At 43.5% G+C, this 18,020-nt stretch overlaps 1 protein-coding gene across 4 annotated transcripts in view; it reads left to right on the top strand.

Annotated features, from left to right (window-relative positions):
- Positions 1 to 18,020, top strand: part of LOC144698702 (adhesion G protein-coupled receptor L3-like) — an 891,299-nt gene that overhangs the window by 772,366 nt on the left and 100,913 nt on the right. For all 4 annotated transcript variants that reach the window (XM_078570511.1, XM_078570510.1, XM_078570509.1 and 1 more), the window contains 3 exons: positions 4,409 to 4,629; positions 11,329 to 11,395; positions 12,183 to 12,274. In XM_078570511.1, the coding sequence (XP_078426637.1) occupies positions 4,409 to 4,629; positions 11,329 to 11,395; positions 12,183 to 12,274 (380 nt within the window). The remainder of the gene's footprint in view (positions 1 to 4,408; positions 4,630 to 11,328; positions 11,396 to 12,182; positions 12,275 to 18,020) is intronic.

The raw sequence follows: 18,020 nt of genomic DNA, 5'->3' as shown, positions 1-18,020 counted from the left end.
TGCCCGTGGATCAGGTTTCCTGAAAAATGCGAAGGCCGCTTGGGCTCTTCGCATGCCTGCCAACAAGCATTGAAAAGTACTTTAATTGGGCTTTTAATGGCCTTAATAGGCCGTTGACAGTTCGGTGGGTGTGCAGCCGCCTCTGGCGAATGCCCGCTGAATGTAATATCTAAACAACGTGCGCTGACGTTAGGACACACACCCGATGTCACCGTGTGTCATTGTATGCGTCGGCGTGTCAGGCCCGCCCCCGCACGCTGACGTCCAAATTCTGACCATGCTCAATTTTAACACGAGTAAAATAGGAACAAGAATAGTCCATTTTGCCCCTTGAATCTGTTCCACCATTCAATGAAATCATGGCTGATTTGCAATTCAACTGTATGGGGAGAATTTTCTGCATGTCGGGTGGTCTGGTTGGGTGCAGGAGTGGGCGGGCGCGGAACCGATTGCTGCCTGCAATCGGCCCCGAGCCGCCATTTTACGTGGGTGGCCAATTAAGGCCCGCCCAGCGTGACGCATGGCCAGTAGTGCTCAGTGCTACCTGTGCAGGTGGGGGGGAGGAGGGAGAGTTGGAGCCTGCGCATGCGCGTGAAAGAGCGCAGAAATCTCCCTGAGGCACGGAGCTGCCTCAGGGAGATCAAGTACATAATAAAAGTTCAAAAATAATAAAGTTAAAAAATTATTTAGACATGTCCCCTCATGTGACAGTGTCACATGAGCTGGGATATGTTTGTCAACCTGGCAGAATTTGTTTATTGATTTTATTAAACCTTTAGGAAACCTCACCCCGACTGTGGATGAGGTTTCCTGAAGAACGCAAAGTCCTCTTGGGCACTTCGCCTGCCCACCAAGCGTAAGGTTGGACGGGCAGCGCTTTTAATTATCTAAATTAGTTTCCTGATAGCCTTAACAGGTCTTTGACAGTTCGGTGGGCATGCAGCCTCCTCCAGTGCGCGCCCACCAAACAAAAGATCTAAATAACGTGCGATGATGTCGGGACGCACTCCCGGCATCATCGTGCATCATTATACGCATTGGCGTGTCGCGCCCACTCCACACTGATGTCAAAATTCTGGCCCATATACCCACCTTTGTCCCATATTCCATAAAACCTTTGATAGATTTTTGTTAAGCGATCTCAGATTTAAAACTAACAATCGACCTAGCTTCAATTGCTATTTGCAGAACAGAGTTTCAAACTTCTACCATCCTTTGTGTGTAGAAATGTTTCGTAATTTTACTCCTGAAAGGTCTGACTCCAGCTTTTCAGACTGTGCTCTCTAGTCTTATACACTGCAACCAATGGAAAAAAACTTTTTCTCTTTATCTACCCTATCTGTTTCCCTTCAAAACTTCGATCACATCATCCCTTGACCTTCTAAATTCCAGGGAATACAACCTTAGTTTATGTAATCTGTCCTCATAATTTAACCCTTGGAGTCCAGATATCGCTCTTCAAAAAAAAATGTTTATGTTCAGCTATGAGCACATTTGGACTGGTTAAAGTTCATAGTTAAGCAATTATGTTACATTTGAAAGTTGAGAACTTGACGAACTTCCTGGGAAAATGAGGATTATGAATGCTAACAGTTGTGGATAGTCAGAGATCAGTGATTAATACTGGTCATTTCTTACTATGACCATAGATTGGCAAATAGCAATGGTGAATGTGACAGGAGGAGCTCAAGAACACACACAGGTCAGCAGGTACACTTATATTTGGCATTACAGGTTGTACCAATGTCCAATGTTTTAAGTGCATGCAGATCAGTGTCACCTAGGGAGATACCACCACTAGTGGCATGTATGGATTTTGCACAGAGACATTTGTGTCACACACATGGTGGCAGCAGTTACATGTCATAACTTAAACCCACATTGGTTTCATAAGGTGCTATCTCTGAAGATAGAGTTCAAGTCATCAGAAATCTGTGGCAGTAGTCCAGTTCCTTCAGGGATGTTAGAATTTGCCAATGGTGCAAAGCTAGTTGGAAAGGTAAGCTGTGGGGAGGACATGGAAAGGCTGCAAAGAGATATCGACAGGATAAGTAAGTGGGCAACAAGATAGAATATAGAGCATAATGTAGGGATGTGTGAATATATTCATTTTAGTTATAAGAATTGAAAAGCAGAATTTTTTTTAAAAGGGGAGGAACTTGTAAGCGTTGATGTTCAAAGAGACTTGGGTGTGCGCAAACAAGGCAGAAAGTTAGCATGCAGGTAAAGCAAGCAATTAGGAAGGCAAATGGCATGTTGGCTTTTATTGTAAACTGTAAAGGGGATTGGAGTACAGGAATAAAATGCTGCTACAATTGCACAGGGCTTTGCTGATACTACATCTGGAGTACAGTGTGAAATTTTGGTTTCCACATTTAAGAAATGACATACTTACATTGGAGGTGGTATAATGAAGGTTCACTAATTGGTCCCTGGGCTGAGTGGGTTGTCCTGTGGTGAAAGGCTGAGTAAATTGGGCCTACGTTCTCTGGAGTTTATAAAAATGAGAGGCAATTTCATTGAAACATGCAGGATTTCGAAGGGATTAAAGCAAAGTACTGTGAACGCTGGAGATCTGAAATAAAAACAGAAAGTGCTGGAAAAACTCAGCAGATCTGGCAGTGCCTGTGGAGAAAGAAACAGAGTTAACATTTCGAGGTGCTGTTTCTCAAGCTTGCATTGGGCTTCACTGGAACACTGCAGCAGGCCAAGGACAGGGATGTGAGTGTGAGAACAAGATGATAAATTGAAATGGAAGCAACCGGAATGTCAGGATTATGATTGAGGACTGGATGGAGGTATTCCACAAAGTGGCCACTCAGTCTGCATTTCGTCTCCCAGAGTAGAGGAGATTGCATTGTGAGCAGCGAATACAGTAGACTAAATTGAAAGAAATTCAAGTAAATCACTGCTTCTCCCTCCTCATTGTCCAACACCTCAAACACTCCTTCTAGGTGAAGCAGCAATCTATTTGCTTGAGGAACACCTCATCTTCTGATTAGGCACTTTGGAGCCTTCTGGAATGGTAATACATAGTTACACCCAGCACCACATTTCTTAATAAAATGATTTTATTGTAAATATTATCACGCACACTGTTCTTTTATTACTGGCCCAAAAGAGAATGTGACAGGACATACAAGGGTTAATTTTGAACTTCACCACCTGCGAAGTAATCTAGTGAAGCTGATCTTCTGTTTGTTGTAGGAACCACTTTTGACTTCAATGGGATGTAAATTGGGTGGGTGTTACAACCAGTGGACGATTGGCCAGGTTATTGACCAGATGAAGAGGTTGAAATTTACAAGTGGTTGTAAATATAAGTGCAATACCTGCTGTTAGTTTTGAGCCACTTTCACCTCCTGGACTTTTCTCCTCCTCCTCCACATTCACTACTACCATATGTTGGGTAAAATCATGGTCAGAAAGCACTACTACTATTCATTGCTAATGTGCTATTTATAAATCTTTGCATTTTGTGATTCTCACTTATTCAAGTAAACAATTTCCATGAGCTCATTTATGCATTTCATCCAGGTTTCAACCAGTGCAAAGGTTAATTTTTCCAACTTCTGTCAAGCATTTCTAATTTGTTTTTGAAGGAAAGGTTGCTCAGAGCAGGTATGATGAAAATGTAGTCAGTCACTCCCTCTCATCATTCCACCACTCTTCAGGCATAATTACTTTTTTGTAAAGCATTGTGAACAGCAGGATTTTCCCCTACAATTCTTCAGCACTTTTCAACTGTCTACTTACTAGTCAAATTGGTGCTTAAATGAATGATTGATGGTCTATTTACTCCGGTGTTTGTGATACATCCTGTTGGTTTCCTTGGTTGGCTGTATATTGTAGTATTTCAGTGTTTTAAGTTGAAACAGCTAAAGTCTATAAAGTTTAATGATTCCAGGCATGACTGATGGTTTTTGGAAAGCAAGTTGTGGAATGGGTCAAATCCTACTGAAAAATCTTTATAGTGACAATTGAGGGTCACATGAGTTCAATTCTAATATTTTTTAAATTCCTTAAACACAGTATTCCCGTGCCTCAAGCTAGCCACTAAACTGGTGGACTAAAGCTGACCTTAAATTGCCAAAGCCCTTATCTCCCAGTATTTTAACAAAATAGTTAGATCAGTGGCCCTCTGAAGAACTCATGGAGATTTTTGAGGTGTTTAAAAACTCAATAACTGACATGAAGGAATTTTGCCCTAAACTCCTGTCCCTGTCGAATGTACAAACTTGCTGACCATAAGGGAAACTTGTGTTTCTGCTGACCCTTATTAAATGTAACCTCAGTTAGTCATTAAGAAAAAACTGGGATATTTGTAATACCTGATTTTAATGTAGATTGTAAAGGTTAAGGAATGAGAGAATGCAACTTGCTTATCCATCAGTTTGGTTTCTTGCAGATTGCTTGTGCAGTATTTGCTGCTTTACTTCACTTCTTCTTCCTGGCTGCATTCACATGGATGTTCCTGGAGGGTGTTCAGCTCTACATTATGTTAGTGGAAGTCTTTGAAAGTGAACACTCCCGCAGAAAGTACTTCTATTTAGTTGGATACGGAGTACCTGCACTTATTGTTGCTGTTTCAGCTGCTGTGGACTACCGAAGTTATGGAACAACAACAGCGTGAGTTTGCCATTTTGCTTTGAAAATCCCTGACCAGAAATGCTGACTACTTCTGTCTGATTGATGAATTTGTAAATATAGATAATACAGATGGATATGAGTACATCAAGATATGTCATTTTGTTAAATACAGGGGGCAGGATTTTCTCTCCAGGCTTCCAAACCCCATCAGCAGGGTTAATTGCAGGTCAGAGGCATGCACGTTGCGGGAAACAGTCATTCAATGTGATTTTCACTCAGGCAGCCAATTAATGGCCAGAGGGCAGACTCACCATCCAATTAAGAACGGCGGATGGGCACTCGAAGCTGGTGAGCCAATTAGATGACTTTCAGCTTGAAAGCAATAGCAGGCTGAGATGGCAGCTAAGTAGAGGAGTGGGTGCTTCATAATGGAGGCTCCCATCCTCCAAATTTTTTAAAATTTAAATTAAAAAATGTCATGCTGCCAGTGTGTGGGTGGGCTCTGGGCCTCTCCACAGAGTGGCCTGTGACTGCTGTAGCACCCAGGCAGGCAGGAACAGCCGTTAGGCCTGCCTGGAGTGCGGCCCACAGTTTGCTGCTGGGAGGCATCCTCCAGGCACCTAAACCCCCCTTAGGAACCTGTAGGCTGACTGAGAATCCCCAGCTGTGTTGGCTAGCTGCCCCCTCACTTCCATTACCATGTGGGCAAAAATTGCCTTGGGGTAGAATAGAGCCAGCTGACAGGGCTGTTTTTAGCTTCTACATGCCTCTGATCCTGGCCCCAGCAGGTTCAAAATTCAAGCTCTCCGTGTGTTAAAATAAAAGCAGCAGGTTGAAGATACTGTTACATGATCAAAGTTACTAGACAAGCCATTAAACATCTGTACTATTATTAGAATCTTATTCACGAGATAGAAAGTATGCTTTGTGAATGAAAATGGAGGAAATTTTATAGAAATGTTTGCAGAAGAAAGTCTTCAGGGGAGTGGTGAGGATTTCAGTGGCTGAGATTGCTTGTAGTGAAATTTTCACTTATGTTCTCAGAAGTAAGTTGACATTGTTTATGGTTTGGTACTTCAGGGTTGGTTAATGTGAGTGAGCCATCTGAAGTGGAACTGCTAAATGGTGCAAGATTTTAATGCAAGTGAATAGAGAAATTATCTTAGTATACTCATCTGGCTGAACAAATTCTCTTTTAACACCACTCACATCTTCCAAATAAAAGGTGTTGCTATGGGTATCTGCATGGATTCTAGGTATATTTGTCTTTTGTGGAACATGTGAAACATTCTTTGTTTCAGTCCTATTCAGCAGCCCTCTGTACACCGCACAACTTTTTCGAGTATATTGATAACTGTATTGATGACATTTCCTGCTCTCGTCCTGAACTGAAAAATTTCATTGCCTTTGCTTCCAATTTCTACCCTCCTTTCACCTTCATATCGTCCATCTACGACTCTTCCCTTTCCTTCCTCAACTTCACTCTTTCCTTTCTGAGGATAAGCTATCAACCAATATTCACTATAAGCCTACTTACTCCCACGGCTACCTTGACTATGCTTCCTCACCCTTCACTTCCTGGAAGGTCTCCATATTCCATTCCATAGTTTCCCTGCCTTATCTATTTCAACAATGCAACCCTCCGTACCAGTGCCCCCGAAATATCTTCCTTTTTCCTCAACCGAGGATTTCTCGCAGCATGATTGACAGGGTCCTCAACCATCTCTTTTCCATTTCACGCACATCTGCACTTGCTCCTTCCGTTCAATTCCAGAACCATGGTAGGGTTCCTCTTGTCCTCAGCTTCCACCCTACCAGCCCTTGTTTTCAGTGGATCAACCTCTGCCATTTCCAGCACCACCAAAAACATCCTTCCCTCCCCTTTCAGAATTCCGGCAGGATCGTTCCCTCTGCAACACTTTGGTCCACTCCTCAGTCATGCTGACAGCCTTCCCATGGCACCTTTCCAAGCAAGCACAGAAGATGTAACACCTCTTTTACCTCTCCCCTTCTCACTGTTCAAGGCCCAAATATTCATTGCAGGCGATACAGTGATTTACTTCTACCTCTTTCAATTTAATAGACTTTATTCACTGCTCAGGATGTGATCTCCTGTAAAATGGGGAGACCAAACACAAATTGGATAACTGTTTTGTGGAATGTCTCTGTTCAGTCTACGAGCTTCCAGTTGTCTGTTGGATTAATTTTCCATCTTGTTCCCACTCTGATCTTTCTGCCCTCAGCCTCCTTCAGTGTTCCAATGAAGCTCGGCGCAAACTCAAGGAATAGCACTTCAGTTTTCAACTGGACAATTTACAGAGCCTTCAGGACTCAACATTTTAGTTCTAGATCATAATCTCTACCCCCATTTTGTTTCCTTTTTACTTGCTGGTTTTGCTTTGTTTCTCTCTTGTTCCTTGTATCTGCTTTTGGGTGGCAGCTGTTCATAATTCTGCCATTCATACCTCACCTGGACACATTGGCTGAAATTCTCCCATGCCCCCACCAGTGGGATTAATGATGGATGGGGGAGGGGACAGGGTGGTGGAGAATTTGGCGGGAGGCCCAAAAATCGGTTTCACGCCAACAGGATCTTCCAATGCTGTTCGTCATGGTGGATCAGGAATCCTGCTGGAGGCCAGTGTAAGGCTGATTTGCATCTCGCTAATGGGATGCAAATGAAGGCCTGACCAGAATTGCCACTCATGCCCGATTCTCCGTAACGCCAGCGGGAAAACATGTTGGTCCAGAACATGTCTGGACAAGCGTGACGTGCAGAAGTCGGGACTTACCTTTCGGGCCTTGCTCAGATTATGGACATCCAAGGAGCAGAAGATGCTAGAGATCTACAGCTACAGGACCCTGGAGGAACATAGGCATTGCATGCTGGGTGGATTCTTGTGGACATGGCTCCGCCACAAAGCAGGTTTTGGAAGATCAGAGGTCTTCATGCAGCTGCTTCAGCCCTCCTTTGGAACTTTATGGTCTGCACCATGGACTTGCACCATCTTCCATGGTCTCCTTTAATGTTTTGGGCCTGCTTCGGAACATTATAGACTTTACCATGAGGTGCTAAGGATGCGGTGAAGTCGGGGAGAGGTGGAGAGGAAAGTTTAGGTGTGAGTGGGAGACGAAGATTTTTGTGGGGGCGGCGAAAGTATCAGGGTAAAGATGGGAGGAGGGCATGAAGGTTTCAGTGGGGTTAAAGATGGAAGGGAGGGGCAAAGGTGTTGGGGGGTTGAAGATGGGAGAGGGCAAAGGTGTCAGATTGGATGAAGATGGGGGAGGCAAAGGTGTCGGGGGTGAAGTTGGGAGAGGGGAGGGTGTTTGGAGCAGGGAAGGTGTAATAGGGAGGTAGGTATCCAGAGGAAGGAGTAAGGGAATTTGACCACTACCATCCTTTCAAAATCGAAAGTGAGAGGAGCCTCATGTTGGATAGCACAGGTGCTGCATGGGATTGCAATCAATGGGTGGGTGGAGATGCTGGTTAGCTCAGATGGAGAACTGGAAGAGAACCCTAGCAGGCAGCATTGGAAGTGCTTGGGACGGTGAGATGAATGTGATGGATGAAGGCTCCGCGTGCGTAGGAGAGTGCTTGCACGAGGTTCCGAAAGGCCTTCCACGGACACTTCTCCCTCCAGAATCACTCATGGTCAGGCTGCATGTCAAAGTACGGAGGCCATGTTGGAGTTGTATAGAACCTTTGTGAGGCCACAGCTGGAGTGCTGTGTGCAGTTCTGGTCGCCACATTATAGGAAGGATGTGATTGTACTGGAGGGGGTGCACAAGAGATTCATCAGGATGTTGCCTGGGATGAAACATTTAAGTTATGAAGAGAGGTTGGATAGACTTGGGTTGTTTTCATTGGAGCAGAGAAGACTGAGGGGCAACCTGATCGAGGTGTACAAGATTGAGGGGCATGGACAGGAAGGTTGGGGAACAGCTGTTCCCCTTAGTTGAAGGGTCAGTCACAAGGGGACATAAGTTCAAGGTGAGGGGCAGGAGGTTTAGGGGGGATGTGAGGAAAAACTTTTTTACCCAGAGGGTGGTAACGGTCTGGAATGCACTGCCTGGGAGAGTGGTGGAGGCGGGTTGCCTCACATCCTTTAAAAAGTACCTGGATGAGCACTTGGCACATCATAACATTCAAGGCTATAGGCCAGGTGCTGGTAAATGGGATTAGGTAGGCAGGTCAGGTGTTTCTCACATGTTGGTGCAGACTCGATGGGCCGAAGGGCCTCTTCTGCACCGTGTGATTTTGTGACTGCTGTGACTCCTCTACAGGTGTGGAGCTCTCCTCTTTCACTGTCTCCTGGCATACCTCTGGGCTGGGGCTGACACCTGATGGGCAATCCTCCTCTTCACCCTTGGGCCTTTGTCTCCTCCTGGAGACACCTGTAAGTGAGAGAGGAGAGTGCAAGTGACAGCATGATCTGCTTCCAACATAGAGGCACATTCAACCCTCAGGTTTTCATTGAATATATGAATCCTTACCCAATGGCTCTGTCCTGCTCCACTCCTGTGAGCTCAGATGCCCTCTCATCGAATTCTGTCAGAGACCTAAAATATGGTCGCCCCGCTCATATTCTCTGTGATTGCGACGGAGCTTCTCCTGCTCAAAGAAGAGATGTTTGAGAGGAGTTGCTTTTTTTTTTGGAATGGAGCAGTGGAAATTAGTTCATTTATAATACCTGCCCTGGTAAGTTAGCCCACTTTTGTGGCATGTCATCACTAGTGCAAACTGGGCAGATGGGTTGTGGACCAGCTCCCTCCAGAGCCTTGAACAAATCCACATGCCAGAGGAAGGCTCAGACAGGCATGTGATTTGCAGAGGTTGCTGGTTACTGTGCCTAAGCAAGTTCCCCCCTTCCTCCCTAACCAATTCCCACCCTCCTCTCCATGTCTGCTGAGCATGAGGGAGGCACAGTAGGCAATCCACCGCAGCGTGGACACACTGAAGTGGGACTGTAAGGCAAGACATGCTGTTGCCACTGGGCCTTGGACCCTGACATATTGGAGTCTTTGTGGTTTATGCGACCATCTGATGAGACTTACTCTGGCGGAGCAAATAAGGTTGTTCATCTTCTTCAGGCACATTGTTGCTGGCCTGGGCACTGACGGCATCGACCACCCGTGCCCATACAGCACTGGTATCCTTGCTTGGCCTCCTCCTCGCAACAGGCGAGTACAGCATATTCCTGCGCACCTCCACATGGTCCAGGAGGATGTGCAGAGAGGTGTTATTAAATTTCAGAGCTGGGCCAGTGAATGACCTTGCAAGACATCTCTCTGTTTTTAGTCTGACATTGTGGATGTCGGGTGCCTTTTAAGTATGGTGCCTGGATATGACGACAAGCCTGCCCTGCAATGGATGATGGCGCGAAAGCCCCGGATGCATAATTAATTACTTTGGGGCCGGAAGATATGGCATGGTTTTCCAACGGCCTCCGCAGCAGGAGACACTCCCCACCCTCACCACCACCATGGATTTAGTTCCAGATGGGAGAATTCTGCCCATTGTACATTTCTTTACTTGTTCCTCCCTATGGCCTTGCAGCATCAACCCTTTTCTCATTTCATACCTCTTGCCTTCCACCATGCCACAGACTTTCACTTTTGTTCTTTTTCCAACCTGCCTCTCCCTTCACTTAAAACCGAACTTTTCCCGCTTCTGAAGAAAGATCATGGACTGAAATGTTATCTGTTTCTCTCTCCACAGATTCTGCCTGACCTGCTGAGAATTTCCAGCATGTTCTGTTTTTATTTTAGATTTCCAATATCTGCAGTATTTTGTTTTTGTACACATTTCCCAACTGTCCCTAGCATCCTCCAATGCAACATTTTGTTTAAATCAGTAAACTCTTCAGTAGAATGAGTACCTTGCTGGCTTTGTGGCTGTTTCTGCACTACTGATGCCAAATAGAAATAGCATGTATAAGAAGCGTTTATGTGCTTAAATGTATTTATGTGACCCATAATATTCATCCTCATTTTGAATCCATGTCCAGGTCCTTGTACTTTTTTTTTTAAGTATATAATTCTATTTGTATGTACTTGTTAAATCCATTCTGTCCATCTATCACATAAATGAAACTGGAAAAAGGTAATTTTCAAGAGAACTACAAATTTGCTTCTGTCGAATGTAATGGAAATTATGTGATTAATAATTTAGTTGAGGGTCATATATCTGTCTGGGTACTGTAAAGTTTTCAAGCCAGGAATTAATGATGCTAATGGAATATAGTTTTAACAACCTGAAAGCCTGATCACCTCAGCTCATCAAAGTTCAAATCATGCTCTTTATTTTACTTTGGATAGGGATTTGCTTTGATCAATGCCAAAGCCAAAAGCTAGCCCTGTTAGATAAATGATTGACAGGTTATAGTTAGTGGGGAGGAGAAGGAAGCTTAAAGCTAGAAGATCTAATAGCTGTGCTAAGTTTTTATTTCCCTGTGATGATAGTCTGACAGCTGAGGCAGGTGCTGGCACACATGTGCTGTCATCAGGTCTTGTGCCATTTTTCTGCTTTCTTTTCCAAGAGTTAATTATCTTCCTCCATCAGTGGTGCTGTCAAAAATTGGGCCTATAATTCAGCATTTAAATGAACAATGGTGTAATAATTCCTGGCTCTCAGTGGCTTGTTTTGCAGAGTACATTCCTCTCTGTCAGTCCACTGCTGTTGATGTATGTCCCACACTCAGACCTTGAATGCCTGCTGTCCCCTGCGTTTCATTACAGATGTTGGTTGAGGCTCGACACCTACTTCATTTGGAGCTTTATAGGCCCTGCGACCTTGATTATTATGGTAAGTACTGCTAATTAACACACCACCTCCAAGGGCATAAAACAGACTTTCACTGGACCTTTGCCGTACATTCTTAATTTATAGGCATTCATTTTAAAAAGAAATGTTCCCCCCTGACCCACTTAGTCACTGCAGGCAATTATAGGATTTTGGTATTTTTAAAGGAGTGTGATGATGATTTCTGTAGCAATGGGTCCAAAAAGAATAACTGAGTCAAAAAGTCAATTAAGAATTGTAAAGACTAGGTGTTTTAATGCTTTAATAAATCTATGAAAATATCTAATAGTATTGCTTATTCATTTAAAGTCAAGGTTAGCCAACTTTTTACTCCTATTTACAAACATGTAATATTTTTAATAATAATGCTAACTCTGAATCGTAGTAGAGTTCTAATTATTACACAACTGAAGCAGTAAGTCAGCCACTAGTCGTGTAAAGTTGATTCAGGTAGGCCGACGATACTGGATGCTGGTATAATAGTTCACTAGGAACACAGAAATGGAAATAGGCCATTCAGACACTCAGTGCACTGTGGATCAATAGTGTGCAGATTCTTTCCAGCATGGCAATTATGTGATCTCAGACATAGGGAGGAATGGCGCTGAATGTAAGTTTCTTGAGTGGTCATTGAGGAAGAATGAACTCTCAAGGGAAAGTCACTTAGCAAGTAAAATCTTTTTGCCATGTGGGGAATATTGTGTGGAACAGGAGGGACCCTAAAGGAGGGAACATTTTAAAATTAACCAAAAAGAAACTTAATTTAGTTTTCCTTTTCTTAAACTTGCAGTTAAATGTGATATTTCTTGGGATTGCTCTTTACAAGATGTTCCATCATACAACTGTGTTGAAGCCAGAATCTAGCTGTTTGGACAATATCAAGTAAGTCACTACTGTCAGCTTCTATGAGCATTTTCTTCTTTGAGAAAGCTGTTGTTAATTTGGGATCTAAAAATGAGTAGATAGTTCCCAGATTTTTGCCTGTTTTATTTTACTTAACAATTGAACACTGCATTATCCTTTGAACTTAGTTCAATAGCCTAAAAGAATTGTATTGTGTTAAGATGTAACTTGCCACCAATGCAAGGGCCCTCATACTGTTTAACCAGTTCGGATTTCCCTTTTGGACTTTATCAACTCGCACACAATTCCTTAAACCAATAATGGTATTTGTGAACTAGCCAGAACTATTTTCAAGCTCCAGTGACATTTAATAAAACAGCCGACCAGGTGTCTTGTCCTCAGTTGCAACATCATGGATTTCATTTTCAGGTAGGTCATAAATGAATGACCCAAAAGAAAGTAAACATCATTTCAGTTTGAACTTGGCTTTCTCTTACAAAGATCACACCAGCATCTCTTTTCTGTCTCAAGTAATTTAATCTGACACGCATCTATTTTCTCCACTTCCCCTGACCCTGTCCATCAAAACAAATTACAATTCTTTTGTAAAATTCCTTCCAGAATGTCCATGTCCCATGCACCTACTGTGAAAAAGATTAGCTATTGTGTTTCAGGTCTCTCCTTATGTTGACATTTAAGGACCCGCTTGGCAATGCAATAGAGTGCAACCCCAAACCATTGTTCCAGCAAACAGCCAGTTCTGATAAGATTAAAGGGACAAAGTTCTGGAAATCTGTGGCGTTTTTGCGACAGGTTATTATGCAGGAAGCAAACTAGCATGCAATTGTTTTGACATTTAAGCAGAGCTTCAGGGCAGGCTAGCACAACCACACTGCAAGCAGAGTGTGTCTCTTTTATGATGGTTGTGTGCCTGTGTTGCGGTTTGTGTTTTGATTTTGAGTATTCCTGTTGTTTTAATTATTTCCACACTAGTCACACTCAATGGTCTAACCCAATGTCAAATTCACCAGTGTGGGGTTTTTTCCCCCCAATAACCAGAATAACTTTTCCATTGCCTAATGTATTGAAGAATGGCCACTGATTCCCTGGATAGCTCAGCTGGTTAGGATTGAGCAGGGCTACTTCAAAGATAAAGGATAGGAAATGAAAATTTGACCCATTGCAATACATCTCTGTAAAACATCATTCTCCTATCATTGCATCCTGAGCAATCTTGTTCTTTTTTTCTTTATTATGTTGCTTGGCAGATTATTGCAAATACTTATCCACAAATCCAAAAATATTTCTGAAAGCTTCTCGAAAGTTATTTCTCATAACTTTTCACTCATTCCTACTGGTCCAATTTTCCTGACTTACCTTTTCAACTATAAAACTGGGTTTGCCTTACCAAAACAGTGTATTATGTACTTTGATGAGACCTTTAATTTTCTTAAGCTTTTTTGTATTAGACCAGGAAGCCTAACTCTAGCAAATAGATCTCACACAGTGCTAATAGTCAACCAAAGTAAAAGTGGCAGCCTGATTTGTTGACTAACTATTAAGATCAATAACAGGATGTCTTATGGCGCAGTGGGTAGCATCCCTGCCTCTGAGCCAAGAGCTCCAGGTTTGGGTCCTACTCAAGGACCTCGTGCTCACAGAAAGTACAATGATAACATGCCAAAGCAAGTTGATCATCAACCTATAAGTCCTTCCAATATGCCTATGGCAGGCAGTTAGAGCAGGAAAGTCTCCTGGTCAGCCATGTTTAATGTGGAGTGGTGCCCCTCAAGCCTCTGGCAACCGGCTGGTGACTTGTCCCAGGAAAACAGCCATGGAAACATGTGTTTATATAATAAAAACAGAAAATGCTTGAAAAACTCAGCAGGTCTAACAGCATCGGAACCTAATAAGAAGAATCATATTGGACTCAAAACATTAACTCTATATCTGTCTCCAGAAATGCTGTTTCTCGCTCCATAAATGCTGCCAGATCTGCTGAGTTTTTCCAGCATTTTCTACTGTTAATTCAGATCTCCAGAATCCACAGTATTTTGCCTTTATTTATTTAAGCACTGCTTCATCTGTCTCATATGCCACTAGGCAGGGGAGAGAGGAAAAAAAGATTAAGATCAGTAATGAGTAAATTCGTTCAGCCTTCATTTTTTTGGCAGACTCCACTGTTCCCACTGCTTCTAGCATCTTGCAATAAGAGCATTTCTTTCAGTTAAACATTCAATTAAGGGTTTTATTGAGAGAGCAGTGAATGGAATTTTACACTGTCTCTGAAGAGCCACAGTGTTTGTATCTCTTTAATCTGATATTGGCACATTGATGATGCAATGTTTATTTCCCAGATGGTATTCAGAGACAAATATCTCCTGCTGATTACCACCTATTACCCTCACTCAGCTGATGAATCAGTATTTCCCAAAGCCTATACGCCATCTACAAGGCACAAGTCAGGAGTGTGATGGAATACTCCCCGCTTGTCTGGATGAGTGCAACTCCAACAACACTCAAGAAGCTAGGCAACAATGCAGGACAGAGCAGCCATCTTGTTTGGCCCGCACATCATCCACCACCTGAAACATTCTCTCCCTCTACCATCAACACACAGTGCAACAGTGTGTAACCTTGGCAAGATGTAGTGCAGCAAGCTCGCCTAACCTGCTTCGTCAGCACTTTATAACCTGTGATCTTTATCACCTAGAAGGACAAGGGCAGCAGATACATGGGAACACCACCACCTGCAAGTTTCTCTCCAAACCACACACCAACCTGTCTTGGACATATATTACTGTTCTTTCACTGTCGTTGGGTTGAAATCCTGGATCTTGCTCCCTAATAACACAGTGAATGTACCATTACCACATACATAGACTGCAGCAGTTAAAGGAGGCGGTTCACCACCACCTTTTCTAGGGAAATTAGTGATGGGCAATAAATGCTCACCTTGCCAGTGATGCCTACATCCCATGAACAAATATATTTAAAAAAACTTTCTCCATGTTGTATACCACTAGAAAGAAGCACTGAAGGGAGTGAGGGTACAGAATGTACTCTGGGTGGAGGACTTCGATGTTAATCACCAAGACTGGCTTATTAACACCACTATTCACTGAGTTGGCCAAGTCCTGAAGGATTAGGTGCCAGATTCATGAGGGAAAAGCCTATTTGATCTCATCCTTATCAATCTACCTGTCTCAGATGCATCTATCCATGACAGTATTGGTAACTGTAGCCACTACATAGCTCTTGTAGAGACCAGGTCTTATGTTCATAGTGAGGACGCCATCCTTTGTGTTGTATGGCAATACAAATAATCTAAATGGGATAGATTCATAACACATCTGCAACTCAAAAACAAATACTTGTGAGGTGAGTATTCGGGAGGAGTAGAATTGAACTCCGCAACTATCTGTAACTTTGTGATCCAGCACATCCCTCACTCTACCATCACCATCAAATTAGTGATCAGCCTTACTTCAATGAGAAGTGTAGAAGGGCATACCAGGAGCAGAACCAAGTGTACCTAAAAAAGTGGTGCCAACCTGGTGAAGCTACAATACATCCTATCAACAGAGCTCGACGATCCCACAACCAATGGATCAGATCAAAGCTCTGCCATCCTGCCACACCCAGTTTGAATGGCGGTGGACAAATAAGCAAGTAACAGAAGGAGAAGGCTCCGAGAAACTTCCCATCCTCAATGATGGAACCTAATATGTTCAAACAACACCCAATGAAGAACATTTGAAGTGTAGTCACTGTTGGTAAGTTAGGAAATGTGACACTCAGTTTGCGCACAGCAAGCTTCCACATACGATAATGACCAGATAATCTGTTTTTGAGGATTAAATATTGGCCAAGACACCTGGGATAGCTCCCCGCCATTCTTCAAAAATAGTGTCATGGGATCCTTTATATTCACCTGAGAGGGCAGACGGGCCTTATTTTAAAAACTCATCCAAAATAAGGCACCTCCAGCGGTGCAGCACTCCCTCAGTACTGTAATTGAGTATCAGCCGTTAATTTTGTGCTCAAGCCCTGGAGTAGGACTTGAGCCCAGAACCTTGTCACTGAGCTGAGAGGGCTAATAGCTGAGCAATGGGTGACACAGGTTGAAGCATTCACAACCATCTTCAGCCAGTTATGTTGAGAGGCTGACCCATCTCAGTCTCCTCTTGAGGCCTCACCCATCACAGAAACCAGTCTTCATATGATATCAAGAATTAGATGACCATAGTCCCCAACAACATTCCAGCTGTAGTGCTTTGAAGATTTGCTCCAGAACAAGCCATACCTCAAGCCAAGCTGTTTCAACACAGTGACAACATTTGCGTATGCTAGACAAAGTGAACAGTTGCCCAGATATGTCCACAAAAAGCAGGACAAATCCAATCTGGCAAATTACCACCCATTCTTCTACTATCTGTCATCAAAGTGATGAAAGGTGTCATCGACACTGCTATAAAGTGGCACAAACTTGTCAATAATGTGCTCAACTATGCTCAATTTGGGTTCCGCTAGGACAATTCAGCTCCAGACTTCGTTAGAGACTAGGTCCAAACATGGAAAAAAGAGCTGAATTTCAGCAGAGAGGTGAGAGTGGCTGCCCTTGACAACAAGACAGCATTTGACCAAGTGTAGCCCTAGTAAAGTTGAAGTTGATGAGAATCAAAGGGAAAATTCTTCACTAGTTGGAGTCATACCTACCACAAAGGAAGATATTTGGGTTTGTTGGGTGACAATCATCTCAGAATATCGCTACTTGAGTTTCTTTTTTTATTCATTCATAGGACGTGGGAGTCGCTGGCTAGGCCAGCATTTATTGCCCATCCCTAATTGCCCTTGAGAAGGTGGTGGTGAGCTGTTTTCTTGAACCGCTGCAGTCCGTGTGGTGTAGATACACCCACAGTGCTGTTAGGAAGGGAGTTCCAGGATTTTGACCCATTGACAGTGAAGGAACAGCGAAATAGTTCCAAGTTGGGATGGTGAGTTACTTGGAGGGGAGCTTCCAGAGGGTGGTGTTCCTATGTGTCTGCTGCCCTTATCCTTCTAGGTGGTGGTCATGGGTTTGGAAGGCGCTGTCTAAGGAGGCTTGGAGAGTTCCTGCAGTGCATCTAGTAAATAGTACACACTGCTACCATTGTGCGTCGGTGGTGGAGGGAGTGAATATTTGCGGATGGAGTACCAATCAAACAGGCTGCTTTGTTCTGGATAGTGTCAAGCTTCTTGAGTGTTGTAGGAGCTGCACTCATCCATACAAGTGGGGAGTATTCCATCACACTCCTGACTTGTGCCTTGTAGGTGGTTGATGGGCTTTGCGGAGTCAGGAGGTAAGTTACTCGCCTCAGGATTCCTAGCTTCTGACCTGCTCTTGTAGCCACAGTATTTATATGGCTAGACCAGTTCAGTTTCTGGTCAATGGTAACCCCCAGGATGTTGATAGTGGGGGGTTCAGCAATGGTAATGCCACTGAATGTCAAGGGACAATGGTTAGATTGTTGGAGATGGTCATTGCCTGATAATTGTGCATTGCAAATGTTACTTGGTCCAGGTCTTGCTGCATTTGGACATGGTATCTGAGTATCATGGTATTTTCAGTATCTGAGAGTCGTGAATGGTGCTGAACATTGTGCAATCATCAGGACCATCCTCATTTCTGACCTTATGATAGAAGGAAGGTCATTGATGAAGCAGCTGAAGAAGGTTGGGCCTAGTACACTATCCTGGGGAACCCCTGCAGTGATGTCCTGGAACTGAGATGTTTGACCTCCAA

This window comes from Cetorhinus maximus, chromosome 2 (assembly GCF_964194155.1).
Source record: "Cetorhinus maximus chromosome 2, sCetMax3.hap1.1, whole genome shotgun sequence".
NCBI classification, from domain to species: domain Eukaryota; kingdom Metazoa; phylum Chordata; class Chondrichthyes; order Lamniformes; family Cetorhinidae; genus Cetorhinus; species Cetorhinus maximus.
This window is presented reverse-complemented; position numbering and strand designations above follow the sequence as displayed.